This window comes from Myotis myotis, unplaced genomic scaffold (assembly GCF_014108235.1).
Source record: "Myotis myotis isolate mMyoMyo1 unplaced genomic scaffold, mMyoMyo1.p scaffold_m19_p_6, whole genome shotgun sequence".
Lineage (NCBI taxonomy): Eukaryota > Metazoa > Chordata > Mammalia > Chiroptera > Vespertilionidae > Myotis > Myotis myotis.
Window position 1 is genome coordinate 2,003,032 of NW_023416368.1, and position 27,758 is coordinate 2,030,789.

At 65.9% G+C, this 27,758-nt stretch overlaps 1 protein-coding gene across 2 annotated transcripts in view; it reads left to right on the forward strand.

The window, feature by feature from the left end:
• SDK1 (sidekick cell adhesion molecule 1) overlaps window positions 1–27,758 on the forward strand; it is a 562,331-nt gene that overhangs the window by 502,214 nt on the left and 32,359 nt on the right. For both annotated transcript variants that reach the window (XM_036313322.1, XM_036313323.1), the window contains 9 exons: window positions 1,953–2,062; window positions 4,269–4,419; window positions 4,901–5,138; window positions 10,026–10,141; window positions 11,224–11,413; window positions 14,408–14,506; window positions 19,147–19,341; window positions 20,441–20,642; window positions 25,238–25,341. In XM_036313322.1, coding sequence (XP_036169215.1) covers window positions 1,953–2,062; window positions 4,269–4,419; window positions 4,901–5,138; window positions 10,026–10,141; window positions 11,224–11,413; window positions 14,408–14,506; window positions 19,147–19,341; window positions 20,441–20,642; window positions 25,238–25,341 — 1,405 coding nt within the window. The remainder of the gene's footprint in view (window positions 1–1,952; window positions 2,063–4,268; window positions 4,420–4,900; window positions 5,139–10,025; window positions 10,142–11,223; window positions 11,414–14,407; window positions 14,507–19,146; window positions 19,342–20,440; window positions 20,643–25,237; window positions 25,342–27,758) is intronic.

A 27,758-nucleotide genomic window follows, 5' to 3' on the forward strand; every position in this document is an offset into this window, starting at 1 on the left:
ATTGAGGGGCCTGCAGTACGCTGATGGGGTGCACATTGTGGAGAGCAGCTTTTATAGGTGTTTCTGGCTCAGTAATGCTTTGCTTAATTAGTCGCCTTTGACCCTGCAGTGAGCAAAACACCCCTCCCCACACTCTCTCGACGCCCATAACGGGGAGAGTGTTACTGTCCGTGTTCATCTGGCTCCCGCTGCCTGGCAGCCCGCAGACCCGCCATTCGAGGTTCTAATGGCCCGCCCTGCGCCCGGCCTCTCCAGGCTGCTCCGCGGGCGCTGGCGCTCCGGGAGCAGAGGAAACTGCTCTGAAAGGGAGAAATGAAGGGGGAAAAGCCCACTTAGTGCTCATTTGTGCGTCAGAGCAGCCCTTGGCTCGGAAGGATTTTCGGAGGGTGGTGGGCTCCGCTGGCCGGGCCCCCTCTGCCGAGGGCTGGGCTGGCAGCTAGAGCAGCGGGGGGAGCCGGCCGGGCCCGCAGGGAAGGCGCACGGGGGCCCCGCCAGGCCGTGCCCACGAGGTCCTTCGTGGTGACAGGCTCCTCCGAGAGGCCAGGGCTGCAGAGTGACGCTGTACGTCTCCCAAGTGCACTCCCCCAGGGGCCGCCCCGGCTGAGGAACAGGTCTGGCTCCTCCGTGTTCCCGAGGTCACGTTACCCGCACCCACTCCTTTCCCGGCCTGTGGCTGTGGGGTGACCACGGCGCTCGTCCCTCCGCCCTCGCTGGACGCCGCCTGCGCCCCCCGGCTGCTGGGCCGCGCTGTGCTGTTCGAGGGCTGGTTTCCTCTGGGGTGTGGGCCTGGGAAGTCTGTAGCTTTTGCGGAGCTGCTTTCGTGTCTCAGCTGAGAGCGTGTCGGGTTGTGTCTGCGTTAGTTCCTTTAGGAAGGCGCCTGCCCGCACGCATGTTTGCTGTCTGCTCCTCGTCCTCGCGCCCTTCTCCATGTCCCTAGGTCGTCTCGCATTCCTGTGCCACCCTCTGGCCCCGGCTCCCCTCCAGCCTGCTCCCTCGCAGACGTGATGAGCAGGCTCCCATGCGGTCGTGTAGGTCTGGGATGGAGTGTGGAGGCCCAGGCCCTGACTGCCAGCCTCGACGCAGCTCTTGGGGCCTGACTCCGTGCTCAGCCCCGCTCTGCACCTGTCCTCTGGTTCCCAGAGCCTCACGCCTGCCCAGGTGCCAGCGAGGCCTGGGACGGGAGGCGGGCACCTGCAGGGTGGAACTCCGAGGGTCTCTTGGCGGCCTGAGGTCACGGGTGGGCCCTGGCCTCTCCTGCTGGGTCGGCCCCGGCTCCTGCACGGCCGGGCAAGTCCTGTGGTCAGACTCTGTGGGCAGGACTAGCAGCCACTCGGGCAGCACAGGAAGTCATGAGCGTGTGGCTCGGGGCCCCACGCAGGTCGAAGGCATGAAGCCGCTTCCAGAGGCTGGATGAGGCAGAAGCAGGAGGCCCGCGGGGCACCAGGAGCTGGTCAGTGGGCTGTGTGTGTGGGAGTCACCTCTGCCGGAGGCGGCTTTCTGACCGGAAGGGCTGCCTGCCAGTCTGGCTCCGGGCAGCGGCGAGCCCTTTTCTGTGATGCCCTCCCATGGCCCAGCCTCTCTGGTGTCTCCCGTGTGTTGGGCAGAAAGGGCTGGGTGTGAGCAGGACAGACAGAGCCCTGGTCAGATGTGCTGGGAATGGTCTGGACCCTCCGTGAGGATGCTCGGCCACCGGGGTCACGTGGGGTCCTGGCCACGTCTTCTCCCACTGTCAGTTGGGAGGAAGGACAGATGGCGTGAGTCCTCTCCGCCCTGTCATTCCCAGAGGCTTCAGGTACTGACCAAGGTGGGAACAGCAGGAGCCCACGTCTCCACAGCTCGAGTGGGAGGTGTGTGTGCAGAGCGTGTGGGGCCCCGGGGGGCTTGTCCAGCCCCACCCACCGTGGCCTCTGCCCTGCGGCTGTCCAGCAGTCCCAGGAGGTCCCTCTCCACAGGTGGGAGCCATTGGTGACGAGGAAGAGTGGGTCAGCCTGTACGAGGAGGAGAATGAGCCTGATGCCCAGACACTGGAGATCCCAAACCTCACACCCTACACTCATTACAGGTGAGACGTGCGGCCCTCCAGCAGGGGGCACGGTCTGCACGTCGGTGCATGTGAGATGCCTCTAAGGGGCAAGAATGGAAAACGGAAGCTGCGGGAGCAAGGTGCACAGTTGAGTCTTTCCCAGGGAGGTCTGTCCCCGATGCCAGACTGACAGTGACCCTTCCGTCCACCCAGCTGGCAGGGCGCCCTGTCGAGACGGCTCACTGTGTGCAGTCAAACACGAGCTACTTTTCATTTAAAATTGTTTTAATTTTTTTTATTAATTTCAGAGAGGAAGGAAGTGGGAGAGAGAGATAGAATCATCAATGATGAGAGAGAATCATTGATCAGCTGCCTCCTGCACGCCCCCCCAATGGGGATGGAGCCTGCACCCCGGGCATGTGCCCTGACTGGGGATCAAACTGTGACCTCCTGGTTCATAGGTCGATGCTCAACCCCTGAGCCACACCGGCCAGGCATGTGCTGCTTTTCTTTACAAAACTCCTGGTCATGTGGGACATGCCGCTGCTCCCCCTCGGCCAGGGGCTGCCGGTCTCACTGATCAGCACTTAACGTGCCATTTCACCTTCTGCTTCTCGACCCTGAAACAGTGCGGGCGTAAATCCTTGGCCTTCGAGAAGGGCAGCGTGATGATGAGCTGTTAGCGAGGTTATAACTTCCCGTAAGATGATCGAGGGCGATGCAATTTCCCGTTATCGCCGCGGGGGCAGCTGGATGGTGCCATTGTCCTGCCAGGACGAGCATCTCCGCAGCTGGGGAGGGAGCAGGGACGGCGTCCTTGCAAAGAACACTTCTCGGTCCAGCAGCAAAGTCAGGCTCCAAACAAAAACCCAGCAGGAGCGACTGCTCAGCGCCTGTTCCCTTTAACCTTCCCTGAGATGGGAGCGGACGATTCAGGATGCCACACACTCGTTTTTAGAGACAACATTGAGCGTGAGACCAGCCATCGGGATTCACGACTTCCCTCGTGAAATCGGTGTCGGCCACGTGGTGATTTCCAAGATCAGAAGCTGCAGTCAGAGCCCGGCCAGTGTGGCGCAGTGGGTGGAGCATTGTCCCACGCCCCGAGAGGTTGCTGGGTCAGTTCCTGGGGAGGACTTGCCCGGGTTGCAGGCTTGGTCCCCATTTAGGATGGTGCAGGAGGCAGCGATCGATGTTTCTCTCTCATCGATGTTTCCGTCTCTCTCTGCCTCTCCCTCTCTCTCTAAAATCCAGAAAAACATTTTTAAAAAAGAAGCTGCCGTTAGAGACCCGTGTCCCTGTCTCAGCTGCGTGTAAAGTTAGGAAGCCTCTGTAGGTAACAAGGACGTGTGTGCACATCAGATGTTTTCCTTGTGTCTAAGTTCGGTTCACAAAGGGGTGGATCTAAATGCAGGAGAGACAGGGCTGAGGACATGGACACGGGCTGAGAGAACACCTGACTCCACCCTCACCCTGCAGACCGGGGATGACCGGTCGAACCCGGCGTTCTCACCCAAATTGGCGGGAATGGGCCGCGGGGCCCTGGGTCATCGAAGAGACATTGGACGTTCAGAGCTGGCGCTGGGTGTGACAATCTGACGCTCCATCTGTTCAACAGCTGCTTGAACTCCGAGCCCCTGCACCAGCCACTGGCAGCTGGCGGCACACATCCCTAGCCACGGAACCCACCCAGTCACGCTTCTCAGGGAACTTTAAACCGCTGATTTGCAGATTACCATGCTTTGAGGTCTTTCAGGGAAAAAGACCAGATATGTAATTTGCATTTTTAAAATATTTTTATTATAGAATAATGCATAGTCATTAGGGTCAACAATCAATTTTTTGTTGTTAATCCTCCCCCGAGGATATTTTTCCATTGATTTTTAGAGAGAGTGGAAGGGAGGGGGAGAGAGAGAAACATCAATGTGAGAGAGACACACCGATTTGATTGCTTCCTGCACATGCCCTCACGGGGCTGGGGATGGAGCCTGCAACCGAGGTATATGCCCTTGACCAGAATCGAACCCGTGACCCTTCAGTCTGAGGGCCGATGCTCTACCCACTGAGCCAAACCGGCTAAGGCTATAATTTGCATTTATAATGAAACCAGGTAGAGAGAGGGCGCCCTTGAGCATGGGCCTAGGATACAGTTAGACACATGCCTGGGCCCCCCCAAGCAGCCTGGGGGTCCTCCTGGTTCCTCTGTCCCCCACACTGCCCTCTGCTCTCACTGTTGTGCCCCCAGGTTCCGGATGAGGCAGGAGAACGTGGTAGGGGCCAGCCCCTTCAGCCAGTCCTCCCGGGTCATCCAGACGCTGCAGGCCCCCCCGGACGTGGCTCCGTCCAGCGTCACCGTCCGGACCGCCAGCGAGACCAGCCTGCGGCTGCGCTGGGTGGTGAGTTGGGTGGCGAGAGGCTGCAGGCGGGGGTCTGGGGCCCCCAAGGGCACGCATGCACCCAGGGCTTGGTCTCTCTGCCCTGCCTTTGTCCCGGTCCAGACCTATCTCCTGGTGAAGCCGCAAGGTGCTACCCGCCTGGCTCTGTTAATCGGGGCGCTCCTCACGGCGCCTGGAGCCGAGCGGCGGCCTGGGGAGGAGCCCACACGGGGCGGGCTGTGCGCCCTGGGTCTGGGCCACACAGAACCGTTTGTAAGGGCGCCAGCTTGACATTCCATCGGAACATCCCCCCAAAACGAAGCCAGGATGTGGTCAGAGAAATCAGGTCTGGCCAGGTTCAAAGAGGGAAGTTCCAGGGACCCGTGTTTTGAGCACATCCCCCCAGAAAAGGTTGTCCAGGGACTTGGCCCATAAGACAGGCCCACCCGGGGCCACGGCAGGGAGGGGGCTGAGACGTCAGCTCACACGGACTGTCCCCCAGCCCCTGCCCGATTCCCAGTACAATGGGAACCCCGAGTCGGTGGGCTACAGGGTCAAGTACTGGCGCCCGGACCTGCGGGCCCCCGCGCGGGCGCACGTCGTCAGCGACCGGCTGGAGAGGGAGCTGACCATCGAGGAGCTGGAGGAGTGGACGGAGTACGAGGTGCAGGTGCAGGCCTTCAACGCCATCGGGGCCGGGCCCTGGAGCGAGGTGGTGCGCGGCCGCACGCGGGAGTCAGGTGAGGGGAGGCCAGGCCCGGGCCACGCGGCCTCCCAGGTGGAGCTGAGCCCACTCTCACTGCCCCCCCAGAGTAGAGCTGACCCCCACCCTCACTGCCCCCCAGGGTGGAGCTGACCCCCACCCTCACTGCCCCCCAGAGTAGAGCTGACCCCCACCCTTACTGCCCCCCCAGGGTGGAGCTGACCCCCACCCTCACTGCCCCCCGGAGTAGAGCTGACCCCCACCCTCACTGCCCCCCCCAGGGTGGAGCTGACCCCCACCCTCACTGCCCCCCCCAGGGTGGAGCTGACCCCCACCCTCACTGCCCCCCGGAGTAGAGCTGACCCCCACCCTCACTGCCCCCCCCAGGGTGGAGCTGACCCCCACCCTCACTGCCCCCCGGAGTAGAGCTGACCCCCACCCTCACTGCCCCCCAGAGTAGAGCTGACCCCCACCCTCACTGCCCCCCCCAGGGTGGAGCTGACCCCCCACCCTCACTGCCCCCCAGAGTAGAGCTGACCCCCACCCTCACTGCCCCCCCCAGGGTGGAGCTGACCCCCACCCTCACTGCCCCCCAGAGTAGAGCTGACCCCCACCCTCACTGGCCCCCCCAGGGTGGAGCTGACCCCCACCCTCACTGCCCCCCCAGGATGGAGCTGATCCCCACCCTCACTAGCCCTTTGGTGCCTCGTCTCAATGTGTTGCCAGGACCGTCCATCTCCAGGGTGACCTTCCTTAGAGCCCACGGCATTCGCGAGCCACGGTGAATTCCACGGGAGCTGGACTCCGTGGTCACTCTCAGTTAGGGGTCACTTCACCGTCAGTGGGGAAAAGCACGAGTCGGGAGTCTAAGGGACCCTCGTGGTGCAGGGCACCAGCTTTCGGACGAGGCAGGTGTCAGGTGGTCAGCCCGTCCCACCGCGCTAGCGAGGCAGGATGCGACTGGGCTGGGGCTCGCAGGACAGGCCTCCCGCCGCCCGCCAGCCTCCTCCCTCCTCCCCACTCCCGGCTCACCCTGTTCGCACCCGGGCACAAGCAGGTGCGGCCTGGCCTGGCCGTGTCAGGAGGCACCTGCAGGCTGTGGGACAGCTCGACCTGGACCTGTCCACTCGGTCACGCGCTCCACGCTGGCGTTCCCGCAGGAGCTCAGCTGTGGGCTGGGCTGGCGGGGGCTCCATGTCCTCCTGGTCCCCTCTGGGGGGCGGGAACAGCCGCTGGAGAACCAGCGAGTGTCAGGCAGGAGCGGTGAGCGAGCAGGGTCCTGGGCCTGCGCGACACACGGATAGCGGGGCACAGGCCGAGGTGACGGCATCAGCTGCCGGAGGACCGCGTGCGGCGATGGGGACCCGGAGCGGCCGGGGCCGCGTCCTTCCGGGCGGCGGAGTTCCTTGCGTCAGAAGGAGAGGGAGGTGCGGAGGCTGCTGTGCCTGCGCCACCACAGGACGCAGACGCTCTGCGATCCTCCGAACCGGACTCCGCGACACGGGAGAGACCCTGCCAGTCCTGCGGGCAGTTCTGGGCGCAGGAACGGGCAGGTGGATAACACGGCCCGTGCTCAGCTCCGGGGGAGGCTGGGTTCGGGGGTGTCTGGGCGCAGGTCAGGTGACAGGGTCGTCAATCCCCGCTTCCCGGCCTGGCGATTCCGCTGCCAGTTGCTTCATGCTGGGAAGGGGTCCTCAGGGCCCTCCTGGCCTGACCCCCCCTCAGGGCCCTCCTGGAATGACCCCCCAGGGCCCTCCTGGGCTGACCCCTCCTCAGGGCCCTCCTGGGCTGACCCCCAGGGCCCTCCTAGAATGACCCCCCCTCAGGGCCCTCCTGGAATGACCCCCCCTCAGGGCCCTCCTGGAATGACCCCCCAGGGCCCTCCTGGGCTGACCCCCCAGGGCCCTCCTGGGCTGACCCCCCCTCAGGGCCCTCCTGGAATGACCCCCCAGGGCCCTGGTGCCCAGCTGTCAGTGCCATCAGAGCCATCCCACCCCCTGCAGTGCTGGTCCTGTGGGGCCTCAGAGTCTCCTCTTCTGAATGGAGCTTCCAGAACCTTCTGCGGCAGGAGCTGCCCTCTGAGCCGCAGTCCTCCCGGCGCAGCAGGTCTGACGTCCTGCCCTCCCTGTCCTGCTGGTGTCCACGCCGACCGTCCCCAGCACAGCCCGTCCTGCAGAGCTGGTCCCGCAGGCCCTCCCTGTGTTTGAGGAGCGGGTGCAGCAGGCAGGGGTGAAGGGTGGAGGGAGCCGATGGGGAGGGGGGAACTAAGGGGGGGGGGGCGCCTCGGGAAGATAGCGACAGCGGGTGCGTGACCCGAGCCCGAGGCCGGGCTGGGACCGGGCGGGACCTGGAGCAGCACGAGGAGCCCCTGAGCTGGAGCCGGCAGCTCTGCGCCCGCTGCTCTCATGGCCCCTCAGGACGCGTGACGGGATAAATGAGGCCTTAAAACTCAGAAGAGGCTGCGCCAGGAGTGGCAGCCGCCCGGCGCCGGGACTCCTCCCGTGGCGACGAGCACGAACAGGAGGACCCTGCGCTTCGTGGTGTTTCTGCAAAGCGGGCTCTGAGGCTCCCGACTGACGCTGTCAGGGCCAGAGGAGCGGAGTCCGCCTCCGGTCGGTGACGGGTGTGAGTCCTCCCACTTCTCAAACGGGAACACTGTGACTGCTCGGCAGGGTTTGTGCTGGAAGAACCAGAATCGGCTGAAACACTCCTTCTGCCGCGTGTCCTCTGCGCCCCAGGGGGGAGCCCCGCCTGGACCGCTGGGTCACCCCTGCCCTCGTGCCAGGCGTGGGTGCCCACAGGAGACTGGTGCCCACAGGAGACTGATGCCCGGAGGATACGGGTGCCCGCAGGAGACGGGTGCCCACAGGAGATAGATGCCCGCAGGAGACGGGTGCCCGCAGGAGGCCGGTGCCCGCAGGAGACGGGTGCCCGCAGGAGACAGGTGCCCGCAGGAGACAGATGATGCCCGCAGGAGACAGGGGCCCACAGGAGACGGGTGCCCGCAGGAGACAGATGCCCGCATCACCACGTCACAGAGGGCCCGTCACCACCTGCAGACCTCAGTTCAAAGCCGGACCTGCGGGGCCCAGCTAGGGGTCTGAGAGGTGGCTGGTGCATTGCTATGGCAACGCCCCCCTTTCCTAGGCAGGGCAGTCAGGGCTAGGGCTGACATCGGGCACACAGCGGGGCTGGCTCTGCTCTCGTCCTGATCAAGTCGGAAACTGACTCGAACAGAGCGTCGCTCGCCTCTCCTTTCACCGCCAGTGACTCCTCCAGCCTCGGCTCTGGCAGAACCACAGCCTGGTCCAACAGAACCAGAACCTGCTCGAGATGCCAGTTACCCCGCCGCTCCCGCAGCCGCCTGTGTGAGCCGTGTCGCGGGCACTGCCGCGGTGGACCTGAGGGCGGCACGGGAGCAGCGCGGGGCACGGCGCCCCGGGGACGGCACTGGGAGGGCGGCGGGCGCGGCAGCAGCCTCCCCTAGGGGCCGAGTGAACTGAGGCTGTAAATACCCCGAGGCCCTGAGGAGCTCCCACCGATCATGTGGTCGCACAGCCGAGGGACAATGAGCGGCTCCGGTGACGTCCAGGACAGGTGTGCCCACCGGTGCCCGCGACCACGTGGTCTCTCCAGCTCAGAGGGGCCCGAGCTCCGGGCACTGGCAGGCGCCGTGCCTTCCGTCCTGTGGCCACACGGTGACCTTCACCGCGGCAGCCGAGCCTGCGCTCTGAGGACTGTCAACTCGTCGGTAGAGAAGGGAGAGGCAGGGAGAAGCCGCTGCCACCAGGACGCCCTCTAGGACTTCCCCTCTGCTGCAGACGCCCCGCCCCAGGCTCAGTGTCCCCGCAGCTGGTCCTCTTAGGCTGTGGGCCCGCCTGCCTGTCTCCCGCAGCCTCTGCAGGACCTGCCGGCGCGGAGTGGCCTGGTCAAACCTGCCCAGAACCTCCTGACACCCCGGCCGGACCCCTTGGCGCCCCGGCAGAACCTGCTCTGGCAGAACCACAGCCTGGTCTAACAGAACCAGAACCTGCTCTAGCAGAACCACAGCCTGGTCTAACAGAACCAGAACCTGCTCATGCAGAACCACAGCCTGGTCTAACAGAACCACAGCCTGGTCTAACAGAACCAGAACCTGCTCTAGCAGAACCACAGCCTAGTCTAGCAGAACCACAGCCTGGTCTAACAGAACCAGAACCTACTCTAGCAGAACCACAGCCTGGTCTAGCAGAACCACAGTCTGGTCTAACAGAACCACAGTCTGGTCTAACAGAACCAGAACCTGCTCTTGGCAGAACCAGAGCCTAGTCTAGCAGAACCTCTCAGTGTCCTAGCGGAACCTCCCATGTACACGTGTCAGGGACAGACAGTGCAGCTGCGCCCCATCTGTCCGTCACGCTGTGAAAAAGCATCTCATTCACGTGGCGTGTAGGCCGGTTTCTCTGGCTTAGGCTTCCCTCTGCGGAGCCGCGTGTAGCACGGCCCACCTGGGCTGTTGTGGGGATTAGCTGTGAGGTGCAGATCGTGTGTCTCCTCCCTGGAACCCCACTGTCCCCTCACAAAACGCCATGTTTATAGAGGTCAGTGCACAGGGGCTGGAAGCGAGAATTTCCCATGAGAGATGGAAGCCCGCAGCCCGCCTGTCAAGAGGAAAGCAGACCCTTCACTTCCTTGCGGGGGGGGGGGGGGGGGTGCGGCGGGGGGGCTCGGATGGGGCTGAGCTCCTAAACACCAGGGCTTACAGTGTCCGCTGCTCACACGAAAGACATTTGCATTTCCGTCCATCCCTGCGGTTTCATCTGCTCACTCACAATGCCCAGAATGCATTGTGCTTCCATGGGCAACCGATATTTGGGTAGAAACGGGCCCTTTACTTGTCGAGGCCTTTAGGCTCTGCTTCTAATCTGTTCCACTCTCTTCACAGTCCCCTCGGCCGCCCCTGGGAACGTGTCCGCCGTGGCGGTCAGCTCGACCCAGATCCTGCTGACATGGGCCTCGGTGCCCGAGCAGGACCAGAACGGCCTGATCCTGGGCTACAAGGTATGTGAGAGGCGACCTCGCTTTGCTCAAGACACACGGCTGCCACCCCTGCCCCGCCCTGACCAGCGCGGTTCCGGTCTCTGAGGGGCACAGCTCAGCTGCTCCCTGCTCCCTGCTCCCTGCTCTTCAGCTCGCTTGTCCCATGTGAGATTGTCACGGCCTGGGACTCAGTGCTGGCGTCGCCCTTAACAAAGCCAGACCGGGCGCAGAGCCTGTTCGCACAGGAGCCGCGCTCGTGAGGGTTAGATAAATGCCAGCGTCCTGGCCATCCTCCACCTGACACCTCCGCTTCCCTGGAGTCCGCGTGACACGCGTTCACCCGGGCCCTCAAAACGCACTCCCTGCCTGACCCTGCACCTCCCTCCCTCAGCCTCCCCAGGCATTGCCGCTGGCTGCTCGCCCGGCCCCATGAGACAGGGTGACTCCGTTAGGCCTGGTGATCACACAGAGTGGGGTCAGCGATCAATGTCTCCCCCGCTTCTCCACTCCCCCCCCCACCCCCACCCCCGGTCCTGAAGGAGATGCTTCTGCCCGGCCCTTGCTCCCTCCCCGGGCCTGCCTGGTAAGCCTCGGTCACTGTGTGAGCCCGGGTTCCGGGGCAGAGGGGCCCCTCCTGAGACCGCAGCCCAGCCTCCCAGTCAGCGGAGCCTGGGCAGGGGTTGCCCCTGTGTCCACCATGGAGTCCTCGGTCAGCGGCTGTGGTCAGCGTGGCCGCCTTTGGTGGCCTCAGACCTTGCAAATTACGGCGAGGCAGCCAGCCAGCAGCCCTGGGCCGGGTCCCAGCTCCAGTGTCCTTCCACTCGGGTACAAGCGCTTCATCGCCATCCCCCCCGGCGCCAGCCAGTAGCAGTCAGACTCATGAGCCGTCAGCCGGCTGCCGGGGCACCAAACGCCCTGGCGGGTCCTAGCGCCGCGGTCGGCCGTGCTGCCAGGCCCCTGCCCGGCGCCCGCGCCCTCACGCCCCCCCCCCCCGCCCACGTCCTCACGCCCACCCCCGGCGCCCGCGCCCTCACGCCCACCACCCCCCCCCCCGGCGCCCACGTCCTCACGCCCCCCCCCCCCCCGCTATGTCGCCACTTCAGATCCTGTTCCGGGCCAGAGACCTGGACCCCGAGCCCAGCAGCCACGTGGTGCGCGGCAACCACACGCAGTCGGCGCTCCTGACCGGCCTGCGCAAGTTCGTGCTGTACGAGCTGCAGGTGCTGGCGTTCACGCGCATCGGCAACGGGGTGGCCAGCGCGCCGCTGGTCCTGGAGCGGACCAAGGACGACGGTACGTGTCGGTGCGCCTCCCCCCCCAGAGAAGCAGCCTCTGACCGTGTCCCCTCCCACAGCCGCTCCTCCCCGGGAGGATGGACGGATGGACAGCCAGGCCGACGGCAGCCCATCCTCGGCCAGGTGTGACCACAGCCCCCCACCCCCCAGGAAGCACGGGGACAGTGACGGCCCAGCAGACCATGTGGGCCGGTGTCATTTCCAACTCGGTTCCCGACCACTGCTCTTTCCAGTGGAGGAAGACGACACAGAATTGCCTGTCAGGCGCAGAGCAGCTGGAGGGCCAGTTGCAGCGGGAGTGGGTTGTTACGGCCAGCTATGAGCCTGCGCCGGGTTTCCGTGGTAACTGCAGCAAGCGGGCAGGAAAGGCCGCCCCGGTAGGGTCTGCACCGTCCAGTCACTGCTGCCCAGGTGCCCGGGGTCCTGGTGCCCACGACCCTCCTTTGCATAATCTGAGGTCATTGACCTGCACGTGGAGCGGCCGCTCGGGGCCCCGGCACCCAGCGCGCTTTTCCAGACCTGCACCCAGGAGCGGGCGGCTTGTGTTCATGGGCGTCTCGCTCGGCAGTGAGCAGTCGCCCTCTTTGCAGGGCCCTGCGCCTGCAGGCGGCTGCTTCCCACCCTCACGCACATGCCTGATGCCTGTCCGAGGGAGGCCCTGGTCTGCCAGGCCTCCCGCCCGCAGCAGCTGCGGAGGAAAAAACAACGTAGATTTCCTTTTTCTTCTTTTTTAATATATATATGTTTTATTTCAGATTAAGGAGGGAGAGAGAAACATCAATGATGAGAGAGAATCATGGATCAGCTGCCTCCTGCACGCCCCACACTGGCGATGGAGCCCACAACCTGGGCCTGTGCCCTGACTGGGAATTGAACCCTGACCTCCCAGTTCATAGGTCGACGCTCAGCCACGGAGCCCCGCCGGCCGGGCCCTGGCCGAGTGGGCCGTCCCGCTGCTCCCGCCGGGCAGGGGTAGATTCCCTTAAACATCTTCGCCAACGAAATGAAATCAGTCCCCAGATGTCCTTCCCGCGCTCCCCTGGGGGGGCACTGTGGCCTCACCTGGCAGGGACGGCTGCCGTCGGCCTGTCTGTCCGTCCTCCCGGAGCGCAGCGTCCCGGCAGCTGTGGACGGGAGGGGACACGTGTCCCGAGGCTGTTTCTCTGAACTGTACGCAGCCCTCGTGCGTCCCAGGCTGCACAGTTAGACCGGGGGGGGGGGGGGGGGAGGCCTTAGAAACGGCCCTAAAGCTCAGTCGGTCGGAACGGTTTCTCCCTGGAGCGAAGGCCGGCCTGTGCCCAGTGACACTCTCCCCTGGGACGGCACAGGGACCGAAGCCACAGGAGACGCGTCGGGCTGGGGCGTGTGTGGCTCCTCCCAGTGTGTGAGCCATAGCCGCCTCCCCACACTTGTTTTACCCACGCCCACGGGTCATCACACATTGAAAATATCAAATACCATCCTCAGCTGAGTGGCTCAGGCAGACGCCGCGGCCCAGGATTCCTGGCACAAGGCACTTAGTATTGATCACACCGCCCACCGCCCCTCCCGGAACCCGCCGGAACAGCAGGACGTCCTGAGAGCGGCCAAGTCCATAACCCTGCCTCTGGGGGCCCCACTGCATCCTGCTGTCCCCATCGCTGGCGCACCGTGCAGCAGGCCCCAGCAGGACCTACTGCGTGCACCGTGCATGGCCACAGCAGGACCTACTGCGCGCACCGTGCAGCAGGCCCCAGCAGGACCTACTGCGTGCACCGTGCAGCAGGCCCCAGCAGGACCTACTGCGTGTACCGTGCAGCAGGCCACAGCAGGACCTACTGTGTGCACTGTGCATGGCCACAGCAGGACCTACTGCGTGTACCGTGCATGGCCACAGCAGGACCTACTGCGTGCACTGTGCAGCAGGCCACAGCAGGACCTACTGCGTGCACCGTGCAGCAGGCCACAGCAGGACCTACTGCGTGCACCGTGTAGCAGGCCACAGCAGGACCTACTGCATACACTGTGCATGGCCACAGCAGGACCTACTGCGTGCACCGTGCATGGCCACAGCAGGACCTACTGTGTGCACCGTGCAGCAGGCCACAGCAGGACCTACTGCGTGCACCGTGCAGCAGGCCACAGCAGGACCTACTGCGTGCACCGTGCAGCAGGCCACAGCAGGACCTACTGCGTGCACCGTGCATGGCCACAGCAGGACCTACTGCGCGCACCATGCAGCAGGCCACAGCAGGACCTACTGCATGCACCGTGCATGGCCACAGCAGGACCTACTGCGCGCACCGTGCATGGCCACAGCAGGACCTACTGCGCGCACCATGCAGCAGGCCACAGCAGGACCTACTGCATGCACCGTGCATGGCCACAGCAGGACCTACTGCGTGCACCGTGCATGGCCACCCTCTGGGACAGGGCATGACTGTACACATGGCATTTTGTCCATGTTTGTCACCTCCGTATGAGTTGGGAGTGGCTTTCGAATTCTTGCTTCTCTGACACCTGCCTTGCAGCTGTCAAGCCCAGAAAAGAACTCGGCTCCGATTGGTGAAATGTTGTTATTGAATGTGTGGGGGCAGCGTTGGTCAATGACAGTATGTAGTTTTTAGGAGAATAGGCTTGTAGTTCAACACCCAAATGCTAGTTCCCTTCACTGCCATGTCCATGACCCCCAACACCCACTGCCCCCTTCCCCTCCTCCCTAGCCCTCACCTTGACACCCACGCCAGGCCCCCAGTGGCTGGTCTGGCCACGCGGCTCCCAGCCTGGCTGAGCACCACAAAACAGGCGGCTGATGGAAGCGGGTTTCTCAGAACCACTGGGGAGTCACGCAGAGACCTCAGGTCCCAAAGCCATTCGCCCGAACTTGGCATGTCCCCCACGAACAGTGTCACGGTGCAGTGACTGTGTGTCCAGTTCCCAGACCCGCACGGACCGTGTCGGGCCCAGACAGCATCGTCGGGCGCCCGGCTCACGAGACTTCCTTTGCCTCCAGCCCCAGGCCCCCCGGTGAGGCTGGTGTTCCCGGAAGTGAGGCTCACGTCGGTGCGGATTGTGTGGCAGCCGCCGGAGGAGCCCAACGGCATCATCCTGGGTAAGGGCGCGGGGGCGGGGGGGGGGGGGCGGGGGGGGACATGGGGGCAGGGGGCGAGGTACCAGGGGGCGGGGGGCGGGGTAGCGGGGGGGTTGGGGCGGGGAGTGCGGGGGTGCAGGCACGGCTCAGAGAAGTAGCAGGTAGGTGCCATCATCTAGTTCCATCGCGTGGGGAGGCTCCCATCTCCAGCACCTGGCGTGTCCTGGACTGAGAGGGTGACCCCGCGTCTGAGCTGTGAGCTAAGGTTACTCGATAGGTCGAAGTTCATGGGTGGTGCTCCCAGAACTCCTGCCGGGCGTGGGGTTCGCAGCAGAGCCCCCGTGACTGCGCCGTCCTCTCCGAGGTGGCCGGCTCTCCCGAGGACGGGTGCTTGGAAACCGCTCGTTCCCCCGGGACCCAGTTCCCGGCCGTTCCCTCCCCGCCCCCCCAGCTCCCCCCCCCCCCCACACCGCAGCCGCACCGTCCCTGGAAGAAGGGGCAAGCGCCGAACGCCATGGCCCCGGGAGAGCTTGCTTTCATCTGTGTCAGCGCTCTGCTCGCAGTGGCACAGGCCACAATGTCTCCTGCTTCCCTGAAGGCAGCGAGTTTCACTTTAAAAAACCACCAGTTCCTTTATCTAGTCCCTTCACCGGGACAGATTACGGCCTCTACTTGCCGGTGTCACCTGCGCCGTGAGGAGTAAGCGGGGAGGAGGATGCACCATCATAGAGACGCTCACGGAGCGGCAGAAAAACAGCCTCACCCGGGGGACAGGTGGCAGGGGCGGTCACAAGGTGGCGGGGGAGGTCACAGGGTGGCGGGGGCGGTCACAGGGTGATGGGGGAGGTCACGGGGCCCCCGGGCTGGGCTCTCAGTGGAGGGAAGGCTGTTTGGCTGGACCCTCGGAGCCTGGGGAGCAGGGAGGGTGGGGGCACTCGGCCACAAGGGGCCTTGTCCCGGGGCTGCTCTGTGTCCCGTGTGCTTTGAACCCTGCGTCCCGGATAGGCCGGTGGTGGGCAGGGGAGGCTGTGGACGCAGAGGCCACGCCGCCCGGGCCCGGCCTTCGCGCAGGGATCGGCCTCTTGTGCCTCAGTTTCCCCTCCCTCAGAAGGGACATGTCCCTCCCAGGCTAGTGGGCTGAGCAGGAAGAACTGGGGCAGCGCCTGCCTCACCCACGTGCCCAGTGACGTTCCCACAACATCGGTGTCCCCTCACTTCTCCGGACAGAGACGCTGCTGGATGGCGGCGGGCCGACAGCGCAGCCTCCACCGCTAGTCACGGGGGTGGGGGGGCTGCCTGGACCGTCCCCGTTGTCCCCAGCTCTGGCTCCGGGACAGAGTTCATGCTGGACAGACAAGCAAAGCCTGAGCCAGCGCCTGGGCCGCTGAGAGGGCCTCGGTGCGCTGAGAAGCTGCTTGGTCTGTGGTCCGAGCCTAGCAACCGCGGCGAACAGCGCTGGGTGAGACACGCCGTGTCCCCGTCACGGAGAGCGGCCCGCCCGCCGCTTTTGTTGAGATGCAGCTGCGGGTCAGTGTCACGGAGGCCGGTCACCGTCACACGCCAGCTGCAGGCGCGGAGGCCGTTCCGGAGGCTCGGGTCAGGGTTCACGGAGGAGAAGCAACCGTCTCTGCGAGGCCCCGACCCCCGAGACGCAAGGCCGCTCCGCTCTGGCCCTGGGAGAGTGTAAACACGGCTGCCCGGGCTGTGATCTAGATCAAACGTGCTCCTGCATTTCCCACGGAGATTAACCGGCAGCCCGCAGCGCCTGCAGGGAAAACATCGGGTATTTGCATAAACATTTACTGGGCGCTTCCAGCGTTTAGAGCCTTCCTCTGGGGACGCGGCTGCTCCGGCCTCCTGGCCTCCCTGCCTCCCTTGCCGACGCCCTTAAGTGCTCCTGAGCTGCAGTGAAGCGTGTGCCCCTCAGGCCCACGCGGGGCTGCCCCACCTCAAGCGCCAGAATCTCCCACCCACCTGCGAGCGCCTGGCATTTGCCTCTGGCTCATCGGGAAGGGCGTGCCAGGGCCCGCTGGGGATCAGGAGCAGTGCGTGTGAGCGTCTGCCAACACAGTCAGAACCCAGTCGGACTGCCTGCTCCCAGCCCCCGATGGACAAGCTGTGAAACCAACAGGACACACAGCCCCTGGACCAGGCTGGCACGGGCCTCGCGGGGCGACTCAGCTGCTCTGGGTTCCCTGAGCAACGAACAGGTGTTGGGGGGCCGTCACCACTCACATCCCAACAGTGGCTACGGACGGGGTCAGGCCGCACCAGGCCCCCGAACCGGAGCGTCCGGGCCCCGTGATGCATCACAGAGCAGGCGACGCTCAGAGCGATGCCGGTGGGTTGCCCAGGAAACAGCCCAAAAAAAGGCCTGCAGCACAGGACTCGCCACAGGATGAGGTGTCTGCCTAAGTCACCCCCCGACCAGGCAGCTGAGACCCCCCCACCCCCCGCCACATCCCATCTCGGCCTCTCTTCCTGTTTGCCTCACCGTGAATGGTTCTGGAGCTCTCCGGGGCGCTCCAGGCTGTCGGCCAGTGCCAGGAGGAGCAGAGGCCGGAATGGGAGCCGTGGAGGCTGCGTGAAGATGGTGCTGCCGGTGCAACACAGGCCACCGAGCCGCAGGCGCAGGGCCGCTGGGGGCGCAGCAGCTGGCGGGAGGAGGTACAGCAACATCACAGCCCAGGCGCTGACCAACCAGGACCCCCAACGCCCCGCTGACCAGCCAGGACCCCCAACACCCTGGGACCCATAGCAGCCGCAGAGGCATTTCCCGCCGCCCCGTCGCAGTCTGATAAGCCAAGGCTCTGAGAGCGCGGTGCCCAGCGAAGCACCTGCAGAGCCGGGAGGCAGCCGGGATGTGGCCTCAGCACGGGCATCCCGCCTGGCCTGCTGGGAAAAGCGCTCCGAGGTGGTGTCAGGCTGGCGGCCTAGCGGAACTAGGTCTAGCAAGGGGCCCCCTTTGCTGGAAGACTGAGGTGGGTTCCTCCTCACGGAGCTCGTGGCTGTGGAAAGTGAAAGCTATGCAGCCAGGCAGACCCAGGGCCCAGCCCGGCTCTGCGGGGGGCATGCTGTGCGACCTCGGGCAGACCTCCACCCTCTCTGAGCTCTCCTGCCCCCGGGCGGCTGAGGATGAGCTGCCTGCTGAGACCTCTGCGAGGTCTGGGGACGAGGACTGTCGGGCGTCTCGCGGGAAAAGCTGCCCCCGTGGCTGCGGTGGCCACGCTGTCCTGGTGTTCGGGACGCTGGGCGTCTGGGCATCAGGAGGCTGGGCTGGTCCCCACGGCGCCGGAACTCCAGGCTCCCGCCACAACCAGGCAGGACGGAGAGGTGGGAGGGAAGGTCCGGAGGAGAGCCGCTGGGTCAGTGCGTGGGGAAGCGTGACATCTAGCCGGACACCCAGGCCTCAGGCCGAGGCCAGCGGGGCCACACCCAGACCAGGGCCAGCGGGTCACCACGGCCCAGAGGACAGACCGCCATCAGAGGCAGAGCAGCCACCGCAGGGGTCACTCAGGGCCGGGCCCAGGGCCCTACGGACACCTGTGAGCAGTGACGATCATCGTGCTGCCCGTCTGTGTGGCCAGCAGTCACCAGCAGTGGTTGGCCCAAATGCGAGGAGGGCACGCCACCTCTGAGCCCTGCGCCTGGCCTGGCCTGGCCTCCCGCACGCGGGTCAGGGCCTCGTATGGATGGACAGACGACAAAGCAGAGCCGGGAGGGGGCCAGTGAGCGGGGTCACCTGGAGCCGGAGGCCGCGCCAGCGGGAAGACGGGAGCAGAGAGGGTGGGGCGGGCGGCCGGGCGGAATGACCGTGGCCCGAGTGCAGCAGCGTAAGGACGGTCAGCTCTGCCGGCCGGTGTCCCCAGAGCTCCGTCCACGTGACGGCTTGGCCATCGTTATGCTGCGGATGCCAGCGCCCTCCGCTCCGCTCTGGAGCAGCAGGGGCGGCGGCTGGACCGAGGGCTGGGTCTGCCGGCGGCACGGCCTCAGATGCGGGCGGGGCCTCGGCGGGCTGGGCGAGGGCTTGATCGGGAGTGACCCTGGCCGACCCAGGCCCGACGGCCCAGCTCCCTCGCCTGTGGGGGCTGTGGAAGGCGGAGGCCGGCCAGTCAGGGAGGGCTGGGCAGGGGGAGAGTGGGGCGGAGGGTGGGAGTGGCCGGCAGGGAGCTGGGTCGGCGGCAGAGGAGGTGAGAGGGAGGCTGGCAGGTGCCAGGGCAGCTGGTGTCGGCTGGCCGGCCGCTGCCAAGGTCTCACTGCAGAGAGGGCGAGGGTGCTGTTTAGAGAACTAACAGGAGGTGCTGCCCTTAGCAGGGCAGGTGCAGGGGGGTGGGGGGAGGAAGAGGCAGTGAGTGCAGGACCTGCACATGGGAGACGCTCGCTCGCCGCTCCCAGGCACCACTCAGCGTGCGGCGGCCACGGGAGGGCCTGTCCTCACACCTTGTCCCGTGAGGGGTGAGGGAGAGCAGGGGGGACTGGGGCCCAGAGCCCCGCTCATCATGGGGCTGGGCTTCCCTCTCAGTGGTGTTGGTCTGCCTGGTGCCGGCTAGGAAGGAGGGTGTCGTGATGAGTGGCTCTGGTTCCCGCCACGCGGCTGTGGGAGGCGGGATGGGCTGCCCGTGCTGAGGAGGGACTGACCACGCTCCGGGCCCCGCCCACAGGGTACCAGATCGCCTACCGCCTGGCCCGCAGCAGCCCCCACACCTTCACCACGGTGGAGGTCGGTGCCACGGTCCGGCAGTTCACGGCCACCGAGCTGGCCCCTGAGTCGGCATATACCTTCCGGCTGTCGGCCAAGACCAGGCAGGGCTGGGGGGAGCCGCTGGAGGCCACCGTCATCACCACCGAGAAGAGAGGTGAGACCTGGGGCCCAGGCCAGTCACGGCGGCGGGAGGGGGATCCACTGGAACCTTGGCGACACGTGACCTGTCGGTCGGGCCTGCGTGGCCGGCGCGTGGAGGGGGCAGCGGGCACTGAGAGCTCATTGAGCGCCTGCTGAGCCGGCCTGGGACTGGGCACACCCGAGTCTGCCCACCTGCACCTTACGCCGTGCCCTCTACCAGCTGACCGTCCAGTGTGAAGGGGGACGCGGCTCCGAGGCTGAGTGCTGGCCCAGGGATGCCGCCTGCGTGGGGGCCGCCCCGAGGCAGCACAGGCCCCGGGGGTCAGCGCCCCCTAGGGAGCAGCTCGGCACACTCAGCAGCCATCGAAAGGCGTCTGGGTGGACCCTCTGCTCCCAGCGCTGCATGTGCTGGGGGGCATCACCCTGCTTTATCCACAGCCCGGGGGGCGGGGTGAGCCGAGTCTTAGGAGAGAGGAAGCTGGGGCTGGATGTGTCGGGGAGGGAGGCACCGGCCGTGGCATCATGCGGCGCTGTCCCCCCCACGTGTCCTGAGCAGAATCAGCAGCCCCCATGACCAGCAGTTAGACAGTGATTCGTGCCCCACGCGTCCCTGTTGGAACCGAGGGGTGAGGAGAAGGGCAGGTGGCCAGTCCACGTGCTCGCCTCGCCTATGCCCCCGCCCCTCCCTGCAGGGCCGACCACGGGCCCCCAGCAAGGAGCTGAGCTGCAATGTGAGGACCCAGCTCGGGACACCTGGGCTCAGGGGATGCCCGGGGTGGGGACGCCCGGGGGTGGCAACGCAGGGAGAAGGAGTCCCGAGTCCCCTGTGGTGCTCGGGGAGCCCGGGTGTCACTCCAAGACGCGCTCCCAGGTGGCATGGAGTCAGGGGACGCCTGTAGGTGGGTTCACACAGCCTGTTGGTCTGTCTTGTGCTGAGGGTGGAGCAGGTCCACACTGGGCCCGTCGCCCTAAGTGGCTGTAAGAGGAGGTCTCTCCCGTGGCACAGGAGTCACCTGCAGAGTCCACTCCGTGCGGCACTGTGGGTGTCGGCAGTGCCCACAGGCGGTTTTGGGGTCCCTCTCACGCCCTGGTCTGTCCTCATTTGCTTGCAGAGCGGCCGGCTCCCCCCAGGCAGCTGCGGGTGCCCCAGGCGGAGGTGACGGCCCGCAGCCTCCAGCTCCAGTGGGTCCCGGGCAGCGACGGGGCCTCCCCCATCCGCTACTTCACCGCGCAGGTGCACGAGCTGCCCAGGGGGCCCTGGCAGACCTACTCCTCGTCCATCAGCCACGAGGCCACAGCCTGCGTGGTGGAAAGGTACGCGGGCCCGGAGGCCCCTCCCCGGACCTGCAGCCCCGCCCTGTCCCCCCCAGCAGCTCCCCACAGGGGAGGGGGGGCCATGACTCCTCGTCCACACTGGGACCAGGGATTTCTGTGTCTCGGACCCACTGCTCCAGGCCCCAGGCCTGTCCACCCCCCACAGGCTGCCCCCCGAGAGGCCCCGGGACAGGACAGGCCAGTAATAGGGACAGTGAGCCTAGAGCGTGGGCTCCTAAGAGGGGAGGAGAGTGGCACTGGGAGCGGGGCCGGCGGCAGGTGTCCCCCGGAGAGACGCCCCCGCCTGCTCCCCGCAGGTCAGCAGGCACACAGGTCTCACCCAGGGCCTCGCTGGCCAGTGACGCTGGGCGGGACCCGGCGGGCGTCCCCCTGAGCAGGATGGCCCACCACTCACTCACTCCTCGGAGGCCGGGGAGGGAGGGGGCTGGGTCGACTCACACGCAGCCCCTGGGCGACTTCAGGGCCCCGATTCCAACCCCTTTCCTGTTCGGCTCAGGCTCCGGGCTGTGGGCAGGGCTGCTATGCCGTGGCTCCCACCCTGGGTTCTCGGGCCCTGGCCCCCACCGAGCTGGGCTGGAGGCGTGTCTGCTCCCAGACTCCGCCGCGTCCTGCAGCCCCCGCTGAGCTGGGAAATGTCCCGTACCGTGTCAGCGCGATGATCCCTGTGAGGGAGGGCCCAGTGGCGGTGGGAGGTCGCCGTCCTCGTTGTGCAAACGAGAAACCAGGCACCCGCTTGGCACGGCTGCCGAGCGCCCCGCTCTGTTGGCGGCAGGTGGGGGAGGAAGCAGGTCAGAGGGTCCTGGGGGCAGCTCCATCCTGAGCCCCCAGCACACAGCAGGCTGTGGGCTCGCAGGCCGGAGTGCGGAGTGCGGAGTGCGTCTCTGTCGCTGTCCCGGACCCACACCTGGGGCTTTAGAGAGAAGGCGCCCCCTCCCTGGCCTGAGGCGGCAGCGCAGTGCACGCAGCTGAGCAGGGGGCACGGGGAGGTGGGGATCTGACGCAGACGCCCGGGCTCAGGTGCCTCCTGCCACCGCCCACCCGTGGGGGTCTGGGCTGCGAGGCTGGGAGGCAACAGGAGGGCCTCCGGGCGGGCGGGTGGCATGAGCTTCGTGAGAGAGGGGGAGTGTGGGGGGTGTGGGGGGCGGGGGGGTAATTCAGTCATGGGCTCTGCCCATCCTCCGAACGCCCACTGTGGCCGGTGCATGGCACCCCAGACCGCAGGGAGGCCGCGCAAGAGAATGGGACTCAACAGCCGCCCGGCCCCTCGCGCTGTCTCTCTAGCTCCTTCGTGCGAGCTTCAGAAATCGCGTGTACGGAAACCAGGTGAGCACGGGCAGAATGTCACGCGTGGGCTCAGGGCTCTTAGAAACATGCTCCGAGCGTCACGATCAGCAACAGGCGAGGGCAGCCGGCCGCTCGTGTTTCCTCACGAAACCGACCGCACAAGCGCCGCAGCTGCCTCTGCCTCTGAGACGCCGGTCAGCGCCATGCAGAGCGCCGGCCTGTGGGGTCCCCGCATCGGCCCCGGCCAGGGTGTCACTCTCCACTTCTCTTTCTACTGGACGCTCAGCTCCACGCCCAGGCACCTCGGCGAGCCCGAGGCTCCGAGAGGCTCATCAGCCCGTGAACGAGTGAGCCTGGCCTCCGCTCTCAGTTCTGCTGCACCCCGCCCGTCCCTCCCAGCCTCCCTCAGCCCTCCCTGCACCCCACCTGTCCCTCCCAGCTCCCTGCAGCCCTCCCTGCACCCCACCTGTCCCTCCCAGCTCCCTGCAGCCCTCCCTGCACCCCACCCGTCCCTCCCAGCTCCCTGCAGCCCTCCCTGCACCCCACCTGTCCCTCCCAGCTCCCTGCAGCCCTCCCTGCACCCCGCCTGTCCCTCCCAGCCCCCTGCAGCCCTCCCTGCACCCCACCTGTCCCTCCCAGCCCCCTGCAGCCCTCCCTGCACCCCACCCGGCCCTCCCAGCCCCCTGCACCTGCTGTGGACGGACAGAAAGAGCTCAGTGTTGGGCCTGAGAGAGCAGAAGTTCTGTACTTCAAACCCATGTCCTAAGTAATGACAAATGCAGGTGCTAACAGTGAGAACAGATCATTTCTGGGGCACCTGCCACGTGCCACACTGTGCTGATGCCCACGTGACTTCTCCTCCGCCCTCCCAAGGAACCTCGGGGACAGCGCACCCCCCGCCGTCCAGCCCTCAGGTCCTCCCCACTCCAGGCGCGGGCCCGTCCCCCGAACTGGGCGCAGCAGCGGCTGAGGCCACTGAGGCCTGTGCACATGCGTGGGGCCCGGAGTCTTGTAAGGAAGACAGTCGTCAAGGAAACAGTGACACACTGAGGGCGTGAGCGGTGTGCACAGGACCGCAGCCGGCCACGCACTTCGTCCGTCTGAGCGGGTCCGAGCGGAGAGTGACACCAGCAGCAAAGACCTAGGAGCCTCGCCCGGCGCCAGGCCCTCTCCGTGCTTCTCCGGAACCGCCTCTGGCCGGAGTGAGACTGCGAGGCGAGCCCCACGCGCTGCGTGCCTTCCCGCCCGGATGCGGGGGCCAGCGGGGGAGGCAGGGCCACGGGAAGGACACGTGGCCACCTCCAGAATTAAGTGACTCTGGGAAGCTCGGACAGGTGGAGCTGTTTGTTTTAACCTAAAGGATTTCTCCAGAAGCTGCCGCGGACGCTGCGGAGGAGCGACTCGGAAGCACGTGCACTGAGGCCAGGCCAGGCCAGGCGGGGCCAGCGGGTTCTGGGGCTTTGGAGGCAGCGCGACCCAGGTGTGAGCTGATGGAGAGCCGGTGCGAATGAAAACAGAAGCTTCTCCCGACCGCGGGCCCGAAGGTGGTGATCAGCTCTGAAAAGCAGAGCTCTCTCAACAAAGTGACGCCCAGAGCCTCGCCCGCGCCGGATGGACGAGGAGCTGCTGGTTGGGGTGGAGGGCCTGCACCCCAGAGGGTTCCTCAGCTTCGGGGTTCCACCAGCTCAGTTTGAAAACCACGAGTTTGCGGTGGGTTGGGAGAGAGGAGAGAGGAGAGAGGACAGGTCCTGAGGCCACGTGGTGAGGACGCTGGGAGACAGTGGGCGCGGGAGCGAGGGCAGCTCTGGGATCGGGAGTCACTCAGCTCCTCTGGTCTGGGGGCCAGAGGATGAGACAGGGCTGCTGCTGCTGCCGCTGCTGGCATTGGGGGGGTTCCCTTCTCTGCTCTTGTGGGGAAGTGGGGGGCGGCCAGGAGAGCTGGCAGCCAGGCCTGAGCGGGCGTATCTGGAGGCGCAGTGCAGGCGCTGGATGGAGTAAGGGTTGTCTGCTCAGAGGAGCTTGTCCGCAGTCTGTCTCGGGTAGGGAGGGAGGGAGGACTGAGGGACAGAGGGAGGCCGAGGTGGCGGCTGCCGTACGCAGGGCCTCGGGGAAGCCCTGTCCTGCGGCCCCCGCCGTGTGGGGGCATCTTCACATGGGCAGCTGGCGTGATGTGGGTCTCACACGAGGGGGCAGACAAGCGTGGCTTCCAGGCGAACCCGCGTCCCAGCCCCGGCCAAGCCACGCACCGTCCTGGGGGGTTCCAGGCCTGTGGGCCTGCGGTCCTCGTCCCTGACACGGAAGGAGGAGCTGCTGGGTCACATGGGACAAGGCTTGACCAGGCTCGGGGCCACGTGGGCGCTGCCGGTGCTGGTGGGCGCAGACCCCAGAGAGCCCTGGGGGTGAGGGAGGGAGGCCGACGCTGGCCTGCGCTCTGGACCAGGGTGAGGGCGGGAGGAGCTCTGAGAAGCCCTGGGTCCCGGAGCAGAGGTGGCCGCACAGAGTCCCTATTGATGGACTGGCTCCTCTCAGGAGCACTAAGCACAGTCCCGTCCCTGGCCAGGGGGTTCCGCATCCCGCCCCTGGGAAGTCCCTCCACAGGCCAGTGAGCGGGTGATGGGCTGAGGCTCCTCCCAGAGCCAACCCAACCCCAGAGCACCCCCTCCTAAGGCAGGGCAGGGCCCTCTGGCAGGAGGGCACCCCCAGGAGCTCTGGGCCGCTGGGGCGGGAAGATCCCCAGGGTCACAGGTCAGAGCTCCAGGCCGCTGGGCGGGAAGGTCACAGGGTCACGGGCCAGAGCTCCAGGCCGCTGGGAGGGAAGGTCACAGGGTCACGGGTCAGAGCTCCAGGCCGCTGGGAGGGAAGGTCACAGGGTCACGGGTCAGAGCTCCAGGCCGCTGGGAGGGAAGGTCACAGGGTCACGGGTCAGAGCTCCAGGCCACTGGGAGGGAAGGTCACAGGGTCACAGATCAGAGCTCCAGGCCGCTGGACGGGAAGGTCACAGGGTCACGGGTCAGAGCTCCTGGCCGCTGGGCGGGAAGGTCACAGGGTCACGGTTCAGAGCTCCAGGCCGCTGGGCGGGAAGGTCACAGGGTCACGGGTCAGAGCTCCAGGCCGCTGGGAGGGAAGGTCACAGGGTCACAGGTCAGAGCTCCAGGCCGCTGGGCGGGAAGGTCACAGGGTCACGGGTCAGAGCTCCAGGCCGCTGGGCGGGAAGGTCACAGGGTCACGGGTCAGAGCTCCAGGCCGCTGGGCGGGAAGGTCACAGGGTCATGGGTCTCGGTTCTGCTCAGGCTGAGGCCCTTCACCTCCTACAAGCTGCGCCTGAAGGCCACCAACGACATCGGGGACAGTGACTTCAGCGCCGAGACGGAGGCGGTGACCACGCTGCAGGATGGTGAGTGCGTAGGCCCTGGCGGCGGACAGACAGGGCCACGCCCAGCTGCTGGCTCCTGGAGAGAGCCCCCACTTTCGTCCTGAGCCGGGGGGACTCGAAGGAGCCCCCACTTTCGTCCTGAGCTGGGGGGACTCGAGGGACCAGGGAGCCTGGGAGTCACTGAGCGACAGCGCAGAGACTCCTGGGCCCGGCGCTGCGCGGGACATGAAGGGCTTCTGCACGGAAGGAGTCTCTTTGATTCGCTTCCAAACCCTCTGACCATTAGCATCCCAGGAATGCATAATTGATGGGCTCATTAAAAATAAATGCCGCCACCGGGTAGCTGCGTTTGGAGAGGTTGCCCATTTTCTCATTCAGCGGCCTTCCCAGCGTGGCCGCCGGCCAGGAGCACAGCTAAGTGAGGGTGGCATTCACCCGCTCCTCCCCCGGGGGGGCCTGCGTCCGGGGGAGGGAGATAGGATGCTGCTGGCTGAGCCCAGGGAGCCCGCATCACCCCAGGGTGGCCCACCTGCAGACCCAGCACTGAGTTCACCCTCCGCGCTCTGGGCTAGTCCCCCAGCCCCCCAGCGCGCTCCTCCCGAGGGCACCAGGGAGCCATCGGTAACCTCACCTCTTCATTCCGCTCTTTCCGTAACCTGGGAGCTGAGCTTCCCCGGGGCCTCCGGGGCCTTAAGGACCAGCCGGGAAGGTGGGGGCTGAGCTTCTGGGCCATGTGCAGACAGTGCAGACAGCGTTCTGCATAGAACAGACCTCCAGCGCGTTCCTGCCCCGGGACGTGCCCTGGCACTGCCCTCAGGGAGCCGCAGGCAGGTGGACTGACCCCTGGAGACTGCGGTTGTATTTGTGGCTCCCATTTTTATGTTGCTTTCACACCACCTCGGTGGTATTTGCGACATTTGCCTGAGGCGCTGACCCTCAGGAGGAAGGAGCAGATGCCACCAGCTGCCTGTGCAGACACCCAGCCCCCTGGCAGACACCCAGGCCCTGGCCTCGCAGCTCAGTCGGAAAGGCCTCTCAGAACCCCGCAGGGCCTCCTCAGGCCCAAAGGCCTGCTTCCTCCTTTGATATTCCAATCGCCCAGTGGTGCCTATCTTGTCATCTCCTCCAGGACTGCTCCTGGCAGGCAGTTTGCACTGACTGGAGCTGCACTGTCTCCAGCCCAGCACTCACTGGGATGGACAGGCAGCAGGCGCTCACTGGGATGGACAGGCAGCAGGCGCTCACTGGGATGGACAGGCAGCAGGTTGCTCACTGGGATGGACAGGCAGCAGGTTGCTCACTGGGACGGACAGGCAGCAGGCGCTCACTGGGACGGACAGGCAGCAGGCGCTCACTGGGACGGACAGGCAGCAGGCGCTCACTGGGACGGACAGGCAGCAGGCGCTCACTGGGACGGACAGGCAGCAGGCGCTCACTGGGACGGACAGGCAGCAGGCGCTCACTGGGATGGACAGGCAGCAGGTCGCTCACTGAGATGGACAGGCAGCAGGTCGCTCACTGAGATGGACAGGCAGCAGGTCGCTCACTGAGATGGACAGGCAGCAGGTATCTCACTGAGATGGACAGGCAGCAGGCGCTCACTGGGATGGACAGGCAGCAGGCGCTCACTGGGATGGACAGGCAGCAGGTCGCTCACTGAGATGGACAGGCAGCAGGTCGCTCACTGAGATGGACAGGCAGCAGGTCGCTCACTGAGATGGACAGGCAGCAGGTCGCTCACTGAGATGGACAGGCAGCAGGTCGCTCACTGAGATGGACAGGCAGCAGGTCGCTCACTGAGATGGACAGGCAGCAGGTCGCTCACTGAGATGGACAGGCAGCAGGTCGCTCACTGAGATGGACAGGCAGCAGGTCGCTCACTGAGATGGACAGGCAGCAGGCGCTCCAGGCCCTGGGGAGCCCTGTGCTGGGGGGCGGGGAGGGAGCAGCCCTTTGAGTGCGTGGATGGTTTGTCCGGGAGGAAAAGTGACGCCCCCTCTACCCTCCTGAGTTCTTCGTCTGGTCTTTAAAGCAAACTGACAGGGGGCGGACGCACAGGAGAAAAGGTCCAAGTGTATTAGGTTCACGTTCGTACAGACGGGCCCCGGACATGGGGCCTGCGGACAGGCCGGCCAGGGAGGGCTCCCTGCTGCTCTGGGCCCAGGAGAAGGCGGGGCTCTGGGGCCTCAGCAGGGAGCCAGGGAAGGTCACTTCCGAATCCTGGGACGTGGGTGCGTGGGACCCAACAGACAGCGGGTGGGCGTTAGTTCCAGGTGCAGGGCACGGCCAGGCAGAGGCCAGACCAGCCTGTGCCCGCAGCAGGCAGAGCAGCGCACACAGAGGTGGACCGGGCCCCCCTTCAGCCGCCAGAAGTCACCTCCTTCGTGACAGTCACTCCGTGGCCAGGACCAGGAGCACTGTGCCCTGGCTGGGTCATC